The sequence below is a fragment of the Pediculus humanus genome, genomic scaffold, assembly GCF_000006295.1.
Source record: "Pediculus humanus corporis 1103172108319 genomic scaffold, whole genome shotgun sequence".
NCBI lineage: Eukaryota > Metazoa > Arthropoda > Insecta > Psocodea > Pediculidae > Pediculus > Pediculus humanus.
In genome coordinates, this window is record NW_002987888.1 from 590,208 (window position 1) to 603,406 (window position 13,199).

Below are 13,199 nucleotides of genomic sequence, written 5' to 3' on the forward strand. Positions count from 1 at the left end.
ATGGCGTTCGAAAAAGAAAACATTGTTAATATTTTAATTTCACCGGGTGTGTTTCCGTCGGAATAAAATTTTGAAAAATTAACCGTGCGATCAAAAATACAAATATGCATTCATTTTGATTTTCAGATACGTATTTGGACGATCCCGAACAAATAAATTATGTTAAAAAGGTTACCCAATTCAGCTTGGATAAATTAACTTCGGAACCGGAAAAATTAAATGAGGAAAAAAAACATTTACTTCAAAAAACTCAAGAACTCGCATTTTCAAATTATAAGACGTTTATTCAAAGAGCCGAGTGTTTAAATGAAATACATAAAAAGTTTAATAGTGTTCAACAAAATTTAAGTCAAGTGTCAACAGAGCTTCCCGAATTCAGTAAACGTTGTCAAGAGTTAACAAATATTGCCTTACAAATAGAAACGCATAGAAATTTAAATTCTTTAGTTTTATCTAAAAGTAATGAATTATTAAAAGTTTTAGAATTGCCACAGTTAATGGAAACTTGTATTAAAAATGGTCATTTCGAAGAAGCCTTAGAATTATCTTCGTACATAAGATGGCTTGGGAAAAAACATGGAAATATTGAACTCGTTAAAGTATTTTCAATAATTAATTTTATTAATTATTATATGTTATTGTGGTAAAAATTCTAAAATAAAATTATAAATTTTAGAGTATAGTAAATGATTCTGAGGCATTATGGCAAGTAATGCTTTGCAGATTAATTGCTCAACTTAGAACAGATTTGCAACTTCCAAAATGTTTAGAAATTGTCGGTTTAATTAGAAGAATGGAAGTTTTTTCCGATGCTGAATTAAGATTAAAATTTTTGCAGGGAAGAGATTCATGGTTTCAAAGTTTATTGGCTTCAGTACCCAAATCAGATGGTAATTAATGACTTAGTCATTTATAATACAATGTTTCTTAGTTAAATTATGATTTTCTTTTAATTTTTAAGGTACTCAGTATATTTTAAAAGTAATAGAATTAACCAGAATTCACTTATTCAATATTATGACCCAATATCGAGCAATATTTAGTGATGAAGAAGTAATTGTATCATCAATTAAAATATCGAATGTAAATGAATCGTACATTTTTTACAGCTGGCTGAGTGAAAAAGTGAGCATAATTAAAATTATTTAATTAAATATCATATAAAAAAGAATGTTTAAATTTTCTTTTGTGCTTTTTTATACAGATATCACAATTTTTATCAATTTTGGATAGTCCAGAATTGCAAAAGAACATTTCTTCGTTAGATTCAATAATTGGACAGTCCATGTATTTTGCTCATTCCTTTAGTCGAATCGGTGCAGATTTTAGAGGTTTACTAGCATCGAAATTCATTAAAATCATAGAGCAAAGTTTTGAACTTTCAATATCGAAAATAAATAAAAAATTCAAACAAGAAATGGATAAATTTGCAATACATAAAATATCAACTGTAGGAAAAATCAAACCGAATTTAGAAACAAAACCTGAACAACCTCCTCTGTGTTTAATTGAATTTTATCCACTCGTCGATTACTTAAATGAAATTTTAACCGCTTTTAACGAATTGCGTTCCTGTGCACTGTTATCGACGGCTGATTTCATAGCAAACCTAATTCAAGAATCTTTGAAATTTTGTTCTAAAGTCATACTTTCATATTACAAAATAGAACAGCAAACGTTTGAAAAAACTGAAAAAGAAAAATTTGCAAGATTTTGTGGGGGTTTTCAAATGCTCGTGAATTATCTTCAAAAATGCATTCATTTAGTGTTTCCCTTGCAAGAAGTTGCCAATCATATGGGAATTCCAATTCATCAACTACAAAAAGAAGGAGTCACGTTTATAAATGAATCTGCCATTCTCGAACCCATAAATCATTTATTACCCGTCGAAATTCATTCAGAAATTATAACAGAAGGAGCTTAATAATATAAAATTATTTTTAAATAATTTTTTTTCATCCTCCCCCTTCATCCGAATCCTTTTAATTTTGAATGTGTCAAATCATGATTTTTGTGATATTCTTGCCTTATAGAATTTGTAGTTTAGTGAACGGGCAAAAATATAAACAATAAATTTTTTTAAAAATTAATTAATTATTTACTTTTGAAAGTACATAAACAGATCTTAATATATCAACAATGAACATTATATTAAAAGCGTCGTGTTAACTTATTTTTTTAATCCTTATAGCTATTTTTATTTATTAATACTGCAATATTTTAACTTGCAGTAATTTCATCATTTCCATGCTAATGTTTAATTCTTCCCCTACGGCATTTCTACCCTTTTCGCTTTTTTCACAATAATCGACGACGTATTTAAAACATTCGTAAGATTTCGTCGTGTTTTCTATTTGTTTCCTCTTATCCTGTGTTATGTACTTGTAATAAAGGCGACCCAAATAAAAATGTGCTATCAAAGTGGGTCCGACTAAATCATCTGGAATAATTTCTGGGAGTTCTTGTTTTCTGTTTGGAACAAAAAAAACAAACGATTAAACAACAAATCAAACGACAAATTAATTTAGAAAATAAATTCTCTTACTTTTTATCTTTGACCGAATCTAAAAATTTATTAAAATTTGTTATGCTATTTTCTATGAGAGTATTTATTTTGTTGAAAACTTGTGGAACCGGCGAATCTTGTATCGCTTTTGCTTTTTGAAATTTAACTTGCATAATGTCGTGATAGGTTTCTCCCAATTCGAACCACAGTTGCCTGCAAACATCCAGATAATATTTTGGATTTAATTCTTTGAGAACCGTTTCCAACAGCTCTATCCTTTTCTTCATCATTTTACACTGTCTCTCTTCGTTTTCTTCGAAAGCCGTTAAATGTCTGAACAATTGACTGTGATCTTGTACGACTTGCACGTGATCCGAAGCTCTTTCTTCCAAAGAATAATATTCTTTTGCTTTTTTCAAATGTTTTTGAGTGAATAGAAAAACTTCTCTCGCGTCCTCGAAGAGTATGACGTCAGTGTCGGTTATTTGATTTTCGTATTCGGCCAAGTTCAAATTATCGAACAGCAATTTTTCCAAATTTTTGTCGTCGTCATTTTTCCCTTCCGATTTCCTATCATCCTCGAGACAATTTTTCGAATGTTCCAGTATGAAAATCCCGTATTTGGCCCAGCACCGCGAAATGTCCGAACTCCTGTGTTTGAATTCTTCCTTTTTCGTTTCGATTTCCTCTTGCGAACCCGTCATTGATTTAAGGGATTCTTCGTATTTGTCCATGACGTAAGAAGCGGCTGCCAAATGATGTCTCGCCTGTTTGAACAAAAGTCTTTCCATGAAAAACTGCGACAGAGTCGCGGAATTTAGGGCCCAATCAATCGGATCGTATTCGTTGTATATCAATTGCCTTTGTAATGTTTCGTGACAGTACGTGGCCGACTTTAACAAATCTTTCAAAGCACCGTACACTTGAGCCAGATAAAATTTTGTTAGAGTGTGCACCATTTCTAATTCTTTGACTCCCGTTTCGCTTACACTTTCTTCGAAATGATCGTGGTAGTAGAATGGAATTTTACCCGTCGATTTGAACTCGTTGTAAATTTTCTCCGCTCCTTCTAGCCAACTCTGAGCTTCCGTCGGTTGAGATCTTTGAGACCATAGTATTCCTAATTGATTTCTCACGACTACCGACACGAGAATGAAACGCGGATGAAGGTGATCTAATATGGAATCGTAGCATTCTTTTAATTGTTTTTCACCTTCCGGAATTTCTTCGGTATCGATACAAATAAGTCCTATTTGGTATATCACAACGGCGAGCATGCCCTTGTAGGAAACGTATTGTTCGCCATCTTTTTCCACGTTATCGATGACGTCGAAAAGCAATTCTTTGATTTCTGTTAAAATCGATTTGGCTCGATATTTGGACTTGTAAGGCTCTCTCTCTGGATCATTTTTAAATTCAACTTCTAAGAGATTTCGTACGGTTGAATATTTTTCCTTGATCTTAATTAAAACATCCATTTCTCAACTGAAAAAAAAAAAAAAAAAATTTATGTATATATACATCGAATGAGATTTTTGAATCAAACATTTACACTTTGAAACAACAATTTACTTAATTTCTTTTTTACTTTTCCTAAAAATAATTTTGCTAAAAAAAAAACTTAGCACACTGTTTAATTAACCTTTAACTGAATACTTAACACTGGTTAAAAAAAAATTTAATAAATCACTGTAAATTTTATTTAAAAATCATTTCCATCAATTTCACTCAAGAACTTTAGTTTTAAAACTTATGAATTTTGACATTTTTTCGATCTTTGTTTATTTTATAATGAGTTAAATTTAAAAATCCATCGCTTAAAAAGAAAAAAAAAAAATCAATTTTAATCAATGCCATCATTGTAAGATTTATTTATGGCATAAAATTTATTTTAACAGAGATTCATTAGCCACACTAATATTGAGAAATACATTTTTTTTTAATTGCTCCATTTACTCTTAAAATCCCTTCCTTCTTCTTCTAATAAATTAACCTTTGTGTAAATTTTTTTTTTTGCATAATTTATTTTCACTTTATTTGTATTACATTTTTAAATCCAAATAATTCGAATTTAAAAAATTTTTATACTTGAAATAATACTCGCACTAATGTTTTAGAATTTTAGTCGTTTTACAATCGAATACACTTCAAATAATAATAAATTTTGTAAATGAAGTTATCTTTACTAACCAGGTAACAAACACACAAAGGTTTAAATTTTCAATTAAAAAAAAAAAAAAAATGAATAAAACAAAATTTTACTAAAGAGCAAATCGAGGGGAAAAATACTTAAAACAAATATTACATGTTTTAAAATTAGACATAAATAACTTTAATTTTGTACTTTGATTTTATACTGTGAAATAAAAAAATTTCTTCTAAGATTTAAAAAAAAATAATAATAATAACAATTAGATTTTTGATTTTTTTTTTGTAAAAACTATAAAATATTATCTAAACATATTTCCATTTTCACAAATAACAAAATTAAAGCTAAAAACTTCAAATATTGTACACTTATAAAAAAAAAAAAAAATTTTAAAAAAGAAATAAATAAATAAAAAATTCACCCGAATTATTATTTGCCAAATATAATATTAATCGTTTTTTAATTTTATTAAAAAAAAAAATCAAAAAAGTTTTGTATCGTTTGTCGGTTGATAGGATTCGAATAAATTGTTATTCGTTTCATCTGGCGTATCAATGCCAAACGGAAACGCCGTGCCACCAGATTCAAAATCACCTAAAACCCCGTGACCCAATATTTCGCTAAACTGATACAACCGTTTATGCACGTCGGCAACAGCCTCCATTTTGTGAAGTGAATAATCCGCGAAATTCGTAAAACAATTCTCCGGAAGTTTCGAATCGTCTTCTTTCGGCGGTTCCGGTTGGGATAAATATAATCGTCGAAGATTTAATCCCATTAATTCCAAGTGTATTTCCGCCAATTCTCTAAAAATTTCAATGCTGATCGCGATATAACTCTGTGGTCGAACTTCTTTCAAGACAGCACTTAGAGTTTCCAAAGTATCCGCTCGCTTTTTTTGCACAGAATATTGACTACAATATTGATACAATAAGTGGTCATTAATTATCGTGTGGCTTGATGGGACGCCAAATAATGTTTTTTTTGCGTCAAGTAATGTAATTTTAAATTTTTAAATTTTTCACTTACTTTTCTATTTCATCTTCATAAAAAGCTAGGTACCGGTACAATTCGCTTAGATCTAAAATGACATTTACATATTCCATCGGATGATCTTTTATCGTGTAAAATAATTTAGATTTTTTTAACCAAGAATGAGTAAATAAAAATAATGCTCTTGCTGACTGCACGCCATCAACATAATTACACGACACACAATTTTCAAAGCAATTTAAATCTAAATTTAAAAATTTATATTGCAAATCATTCGATTCTGGTAGTTTTTGATCATATCTTTCTCCCTCATTTTTATCTTCTTTCGATGTACTTTCCGATGAATTTATCGATTGATTGGTTTCCAGTCCAGTTTTACCTATAGAAATATTTGACGAGTTAACCTGATTAGAATTTTCAAAAATAACATCAAAAACCAGAGGCGATGGAACTGGTATAGAATCATTTTTCGATATTATGTTTTCAGTTGCATCTTTCACTGTATTTATATCATTTAAATTTGTCGTTCCAAAACTGTTATGAAGTTGTTCTTTATAATTTTTAAAATCTGAGCCCTGCCAAACTCCATTATCCTCGTTTTCTTCTGTTCCACTACTCCCGTAAAAAAAATTATCAAATGAATTTGCCCATGTGTTATCTAGATATGTTGATGAGTCGCCATAAAAAGCAGAAACTAATTTCATTTTGGATGCATTGAAAAGAAACAAACCATATCTAACCCAACATTTAGCTATATCAGCATATCTGTGATTCAATTCATCCCATCTAAAAAATGTCAAACTCTCGAGTAAAAGTTACATTTTCACTATTTGTACTGAAGCTTAATTGATTATACGTACTTTGAAAGAACTAGATTTGATGTTTCTAATGTTTTCAAAGTATTTTCATACTGACTAAGAACATAACATGCAGCAGCCAAATGATGACGAGCTTGAGCAAATTTATTTCTGGTTAAAAAAAAATAACCAAGTCTGGCTGTTTTCATCGCCCACACGGTTGCATCCCCTTCTCTCATATCTAACTGCCTTTTAAGAACTTGATGATGATATGCAGCAAACTTATCCAAATCTCCTTGCTTATTGTGCACAAAACCAAGCATTTGAAGGTTATTTGTGACCAATTTTTCTAATTTTTCATTAATTTCTTTGTTCGGAGTTAATTCCAATTTATTATCGAATAAATCGTCATTACTAAACAATGGCAATGTGTTTACATCTCCCAGTTCTTTAAGTTGTAAGTATTTTGCTTCGGCAAATTCCAATAATTCCTGAGATGTACTCAAATCTCCAGATTTTGTAAGTAAGTAACAATAATGATTTAAAACTCTCAATCCGAGAAAAGTTACTTCTGGAATTAGTATTGAGTCTTTTAGAAAATCAATGCATGTTTTTAATATATCTTGTGCAACTTTTGTCTCATTCAATTGAACCAATACTTTGGCATGCTGATAAAATAAAGCTCCTTGCATGGCCAACAATCTATTGTATTCCGCACTATTTTTGCTCACTTTATTAATGCAGCTGTTAATAGTGTTTAACATATTTGTGAGAACTTCTTTTGCTGGGCTGTGATCCCATCCAGGCTCTGATTCAGTGCCCATTTTATCAGATTTGATGCTACTTTTAAATGACTCATACTGTTCGTGTAACCTTTCAACGGTACTCAATTCCATTTTATTTACTACTATTATTGTTACTAATTATTGTGGAGGTATAATAACAAAAAATACATAAAAGAAGGATTCGGGGCATAAAAGGTCTCTGGCACTAAAACGGTTAGTTTAAAAAAAAGGTTTCCATATAATCTACAAAACACAATTAAATACAATAAACTAATATAAAAGTGAAAAGTATTTTTACATGTAGGGAACGAAAAAAAATTTTTTTTTTTGTCAATTTTAAAATAAATAATTATTATGAAAAAAAAAAAAAAAAAAAAAAAAAGAAAAGAAAAGAAACAAACCTGAATAAAAAAATTTTAAATATCTAGTAATATACGCATTTGAAAGATAGTTTTCATACTTTTGCTTTTGAACGTATTGTATTATTAAAATTTCGATTCATATTTTTTTCTCTATAAAAAAAATCACTGCAACAAAAATGTAATAAATTACAATTACCTTTTATACATTAGATGTTCAGATTTTTTTAAAAAAACAAATCACAACATGGCGCCAACTTAATCAATAACTATGAGTAAGGAATTTTTGTCGCCAAACCGTTAAAAAAAAAAAAAAATACTGTAATTGTATGCGAGTCTTTATTTAAGACTTAATAAAATTATTTATTTTATTATATTTTAAAGTAATTTTAATTCTCTGGGTTTGGAAAATATTTTTTAAAATAGTTTTTATTACATTAAATAAAATTTTTATCTTATTTCATAACTTCCTTCTGATTAATTACCAGACTTATTTTTTCTTTGTTACCACAAAAATTTACAAGCATTAAAAAATGCAGATTTACTTCAAATAATAAGCAATTCTTTTTTTTTTTTGTATATACCCTACCAAATATTATTTTGTAAACAAAAAAGTTTTATAAAATTCTTCAAAAATTAATTTAAGTGAATAAAAAACATTTGTGTACTTTGATAAAAAATTAATCACAAAATGAATTTATTATTAATATCTTACTATCCAGTAATAAAAATTATATTTATAAAACTTTTCATTTTGAAAATAAAATTTTATTTCTTGTTTTTAAAATCCTTTTATAAAATCCTGTTTCATATTTAAGTTTAATTTAATAACTTTAATAAAATATTCTTTTTTAAAAATTTATAATAAATTTGTAAAATTAAACGTAAACCATTTAAGTAGTTCAAAAGTTGTATAAAAGTTTAATAAATCAACTTTTTATTTTCTTATAAAATTTTTAAATACACAACCATTAAGGCTTTTATTTTGCTAAGCTTCATATATTTCTAAAAAAATAAAATTTGTCATTAGAATAAATATGTATACAAGGTTATTTATTGTAATAAAGTATGAAGCCAGCATTACAATATTTAAAAAAGAAAACAAATTATAATTTTTTTTTTCAAAACACAAAAATATTATTGTAAAAATCATTTTAAAAGATAAAATAAACATAAATGGTTTGTTTTTTTTTTTTTTTTTTTTTTTTTTTACATTTAATTAAAAAGTTTATCGTTACAATAAATAAAAGCCATTATTATTTCATTTTTCGAAAAATAATTTATAAAGTTTAAATCGAAAAGATATTATTATTTAATCATTTAAATATTTAGCAACAAACACTTTGAGATGACCAACTTAATTCAGATAAAATGATTATGTATGTATTGTAGTAGTGTAATGTACTTATTAAAAAATAAAAAAAAAATTGCTTCACAGAAGTATTAGAAAATAATTATGTCCGATCAGAGGAGAAAAAAAAAGAAAATAAAATTGTAGAATTATCATTAATAACTTATTACAAGAATTCTTCGCACCAATCGGAAAGACACTGGTAGCAATCTGTTGCTTGTTTAGTGTTTGCATTAATAATATCTTTCATCCAATCTACAAATATTTCTTGGTCCTTTTTTAAAACTAAAAATTGTCCAAGAACAACATATGCCTGTAAATAAAAATTTGTATATATCATTGTAAGGAACAATTAATTCTAAAAAAGGTACTGTTTGAAATGTACAGTAAATACATACCTTATCGAATCCTTTACTTTCAAATCTTTTACCTAAAACTTCCCCAATGCCAGCCAAATCCGTCACTGGCTTATCTCCCATAGGTTCTGCTATAAAATTACGATGCTTTTGTGATGTAGTACTCATTTTGCTACTTTTACTTGTTACAAATAATCCCTATAAAATAAAAAGATAAAATTTAAATCTAAAATTGCAATATTAGAAAAGAGAAAAATATTCAAATATCACGTCACTAATTTCTATATAATAATGGAAAGCGTTTTGTTTATTTCTTGGTAATAACGGTCAGGAATAAGCCTGACGGTTTAGGTTATGTTTTTTTTTGCTTACTAGTTGTAATTTATAAGAAAATTCAGAAAAACAAATAAAATATATTAAATTATTTTAGATATATTTAGAATAAATAATTTTTTATTTTTAACCGCCAAAATAATATTGTGCAATCGTTTTCAATAGGAAAAAAATGTCATGCAGTTAGCGTTAAGCGGTGAAGCGTCGAAAACATTACAAGATTATTTATTTTAAATTAAATATTAAAAATTATTGAAAATTTTGTATTTAAAAAAAAAAATAATATTTACGTTTAAAAACAAAAAACACGTTAAAATAGGAAAATACGAGAACGGACAATTAAATAAAAAGAAAATTACTTTTATGAAAATAAAACTTATAAGTGCTACCAACCTTAAAAATTTGTAAAATGCAGAAAAAACGTTGTAATCAGTGGGCAAAAAATGTTTTAATCATAAAAAAAAACTGAGTAACTCATTCTTAATATATGAAAAATTATTAAAAATTTATCCGTTATTTAAAATATAAATATAAATAATACTTACCTGTAAGAAAAATTTACAACGGTAGGACAATCGAAAAGTACTACTATTAAAACAAAACTTAAAATTGTTAAACTTGCGTCAAAAAAAATTATTAATATAACAATAAGTTAAGAAATCCAAAACAGCAAATAACAATAACTCATAGCACGTCGTTAAAATATTAAATTTAAAATATGTGAACGTTAAACACCAATAATTATGTATAATGGTGAAAAAAAAAAAAATATTCCTAAACAAAACTATTCATTCTATTTTTAAAAAATTCAACAAATGCAACAAATCAAAAATAATTTGTTTATGCACTATGAAGGAATAAATAAATAAATGCATAAAAAACGATAAGAATTTTATAAATAAAAAACAAAGGTGAATAAAGGATTTTGTAATTAAAGAAGAAGAGCGAGTTCCAACCCAGGGGTAGAACAAAATGACCTCAAGTGACAAAAGAATTATGATGACAATGTTTTTTTCAGAAAAATAACAATCAAAGATTTTTGAATATTTAAGTACAAAAATTATAATTTTAGCATTGAACACAAACACATATATATATATGTATACTATTAAAAATTGAAATGAATTTTTAATATTGTTTCAAGTATTAAAATATCTTATTGTCACTATAAAAAAAAAAATTAAATTTTAGGAAACTGAAGATATTGCATTGTGAGGAGATCCCATTTGTGTTAATACTTTATCTAGCCATTGCAACGGTCCGTGTAAATGAATTTCGATCCAACAAGGAGTGCTAGTGACGTCTTGCCTGTGATACTCAGCACCCCATCCTTTTACGAAAGACATTCTAAAAATTAAATTCTCGATTAGAAAACAATTTACTTAAACAACCATGTTAGTCAATCCCCTATCTTGAATGCATTAGATGTAAATTTGATATCAACAAAAAGATTACGAATGATTATAAATTACCGAATTGTACACATTTTAGTTAATTCATAAACAGCTTCGAAACCATGATTAACAGACTGAGATAGGAGTTGTGCAAATTCTTGATTATTAAATATTTTAAGTGAACAACTTGATGGTATTTTACAAACAGTACTAGGATGAAATCCATGATGATGATTGCAATTTCTAGATTGAACAAATATTGCAGAATCTGACAAACATTCCGCATAGACTTCTCCTCCGACATAATATAAATGAACTCCTTGGAAAATAAAAATAAAAATTATGTAGACTACTAAACAGAGCTTTGATAAATCAAATTATTTAAATACGATTAAGTACTAACCTTTTCCAATATGCCTTCTAGTATTTTCGATTGTTGAATTTCTATTAACATTGCTTAATTGCCCCAGGCAAAAACGGTCGGAATTATTACTTGGATTTGTGAAACCGTCAACTATTACAGAATGACTCTGACAATGAAAAAACTCTCCAACTCTACAATTTAATTCATAACATGCAATACTGGCCCAATAAAGAGGTTCCTGGTATGACACTGGAGCAACTTCAGGCATGGATGTATCCATAGCAGAAGGATCATTAGGGGTTGAGGGATCATGCTTTGAATCTTCAGTTGGGGTGTATGCTGGAGGAGGAGTTCCGGGTAAACCATTACTTGTGTATGGACTCTGAGGATTTGAAGTCATGCATCCAGGACTAGGAGCAGAACCGACACTTGACATGGGACTCTGAGGACCACCAGCAAATCCTCCAGCAGAATATGACACATTGTGAGGCATTGCAGGTTCTGCAAGTTGTTGAAAAGGCAAAAGACTGTGTCCTGGAGCAAATTCGGAATGGCGAGGCACCAAAACAGGCGGCAAGACTGGGCTTTCAACCCTTTTGTAATGATAAGGATTTATACAGACTTCTTTTTGCTTTGCTGAAAATGGAAATTGACAAAGTTCTAGGGGTTTTAATTCATGATGTGATTGTAAGTCTGGCCATCGCCACACTCTGCAGTAGATTACATGTGGTAAGCCTTTTCTATGTGACACCTTAGGTAATAAATTAAAAAAAAAAAAAAAAAACAAAATAATAATAATAATTTGTAAAACAAACTTGCATATGTTTTAAAAATTTATAAATCAGTTATTGAGTATTTTCATTCATTCAAATATAAATTTTAATTACATTGAAAAGAAATTAGAGATATGGGATGTAACTCGGAAAATATCAAACTTGAAAAACGAATTGCATAAAGTGAAATTTTACCTGCAGCCTTCCATCCAAGCTCCTGGGTATTGTTACACATTTACTAGGTTGTCCTGGGTAACATAAAGCTCTTTCCAAGTCTTCTATGGCACCCTTCCGCTTCTTAAGCTTTTTTACCAATGAATCAACAGCCTTTTCAGCCCATTTTTCTTCTTCGTCTCCTTGCTTCCATCCCAATAGTTTTTTCACAGCGGGACTGGTAAAAGAAAATAAGCTGTTGAGTGAAGAAATCGGACCGGAACTGCTCTCTCCTTTTTCACCTTCCATTTTCAAACTTAAAATGGGTAAAGAAAACTTAGGTTGACTTTTTAAAACTTGCAAAGATAAATTTGCAAATTTTACAAAATTATTGTAAAGCAAATCCAAATATTGTATAATGCATTGCCAATAACTTACGTTTTGCGTTTAAACGAATTTTGTTATTTATTTAGTTCAATTTTTCTTATATCAAACGCAGAGACCATTTACCATTAGCTAATTAACAGAACGCTTCTGTTTACTGGCGACTGCCAGGCTGGAACCCCATAACTTCCAATTTTAATCTCCGCTATTCTTTATTATGAATTATTGTTAAACATACGCAATGTTTTTCAAAAATTTTTTCTTCAACAATTGCAAAATTGCACATGTTATTTTATTGCACTTGAAAAATGTTTTAAAATACTTTTAACAAATCTACCAAAATAAAAATTTCAAACGTAACGTTTGAACCGCCCTAAAGCGTAGGAATACAAATACAAAATTACCTTAGCTCATGCGGCCTTCTTGATTATATCTCACAGAGCATTGATCGATTTAAAATTTACATGGAGTATACATTTTAGAAATGAAGAATGGAATTGCT

General features: G+C 28.4%; 5 protein-coding genes across 5 annotated transcripts; 1 reads left to right on the top strand and 4 right to left on the bottom strand.

Moving 5' to 3' along the window:
* Phum_PHUM612450 (uncharacterized protein) lies at positions 1-1,924 on the top strand (the record flags this gene model as incomplete). The annotated part of the gene is made up of 5 exons (XM_002433026.1): positions 1-46; positions 127-599; positions 677-890; positions 962-1,125; positions 1,205-1,924. The coding sequence occupies 5 exons, from the start codon at positions 1-3 to the stop codon at positions 1,922-1,924; spliced, it is 1,617 nt and encodes a 538-aa protein (XP_002433071.1).
* Positions 1,925-2,204: 280 nt separating this feature from the next.
* Positions 2,205-3,984, bottom strand: Phum_PHUM612460 (uncharacterized protein; the record flags this gene model as incomplete). The annotated part of the gene is made up of 2 exons (XM_002433027.1): positions 2,205-2,469; positions 2,546-3,984. The coding sequence occupies 2 exons, from the start codon at positions 3,982-3,984 to the stop codon at positions 2,205-2,207; spliced, it is 1,704 nt and encodes a 567-aa protein (XP_002433072.1).
* Positions 3,985-4,822: 838 nt separating this feature from the next.
* On the bottom strand, positions 4,823-7,341 carry Phum_PHUM612470 (uncharacterized protein; the record flags this gene model as incomplete). Its single annotated transcript, XM_002433028.1, has 4 exons — positions 4,823-4,862; positions 5,225-5,569; positions 5,685-6,434; positions 6,509-7,341. The coding sequence occupies 4 exons, from the start codon at positions 7,339-7,341 to the stop codon at positions 4,823-4,825; spliced, it is 1,968 nt and encodes a 655-aa protein (XP_002433073.1).
* Positions 7,342-9,106: 1,765 nt separating this feature from the next.
* On the bottom strand, positions 9,107-9,464 carry Phum_PHUM612480 (uncharacterized protein; the record flags this gene model as incomplete). Its single annotated transcript, XM_002433029.1, has 2 exons — positions 9,107-9,253; positions 9,339-9,464. 2 exons carry the CDS (start codon positions 9,462-9,464, stop codon positions 9,107-9,109), a joined length of 273 nt encoding a protein of 90 aa, XP_002433074.1.
* Positions 9,465-10,816: 1,352 nt separating this feature from the next.
* Positions 10,817-12,622, bottom strand: Phum_PHUM612490 (protein mothers against dpp, putative; the record flags this gene model as incomplete). Its single annotated transcript, XM_002433030.1, has 4 exons — positions 10,817-10,976; positions 11,102-11,342; positions 11,427-12,138; positions 12,356-12,622. 4 exons carry the CDS (start codon positions 12,620-12,622, stop codon positions 10,817-10,819), a joined length of 1,380 nt encoding a protein of 459 aa, XP_002433075.1.
* Positions 12,623-13,199: the final 577 nt, after the last annotated feature.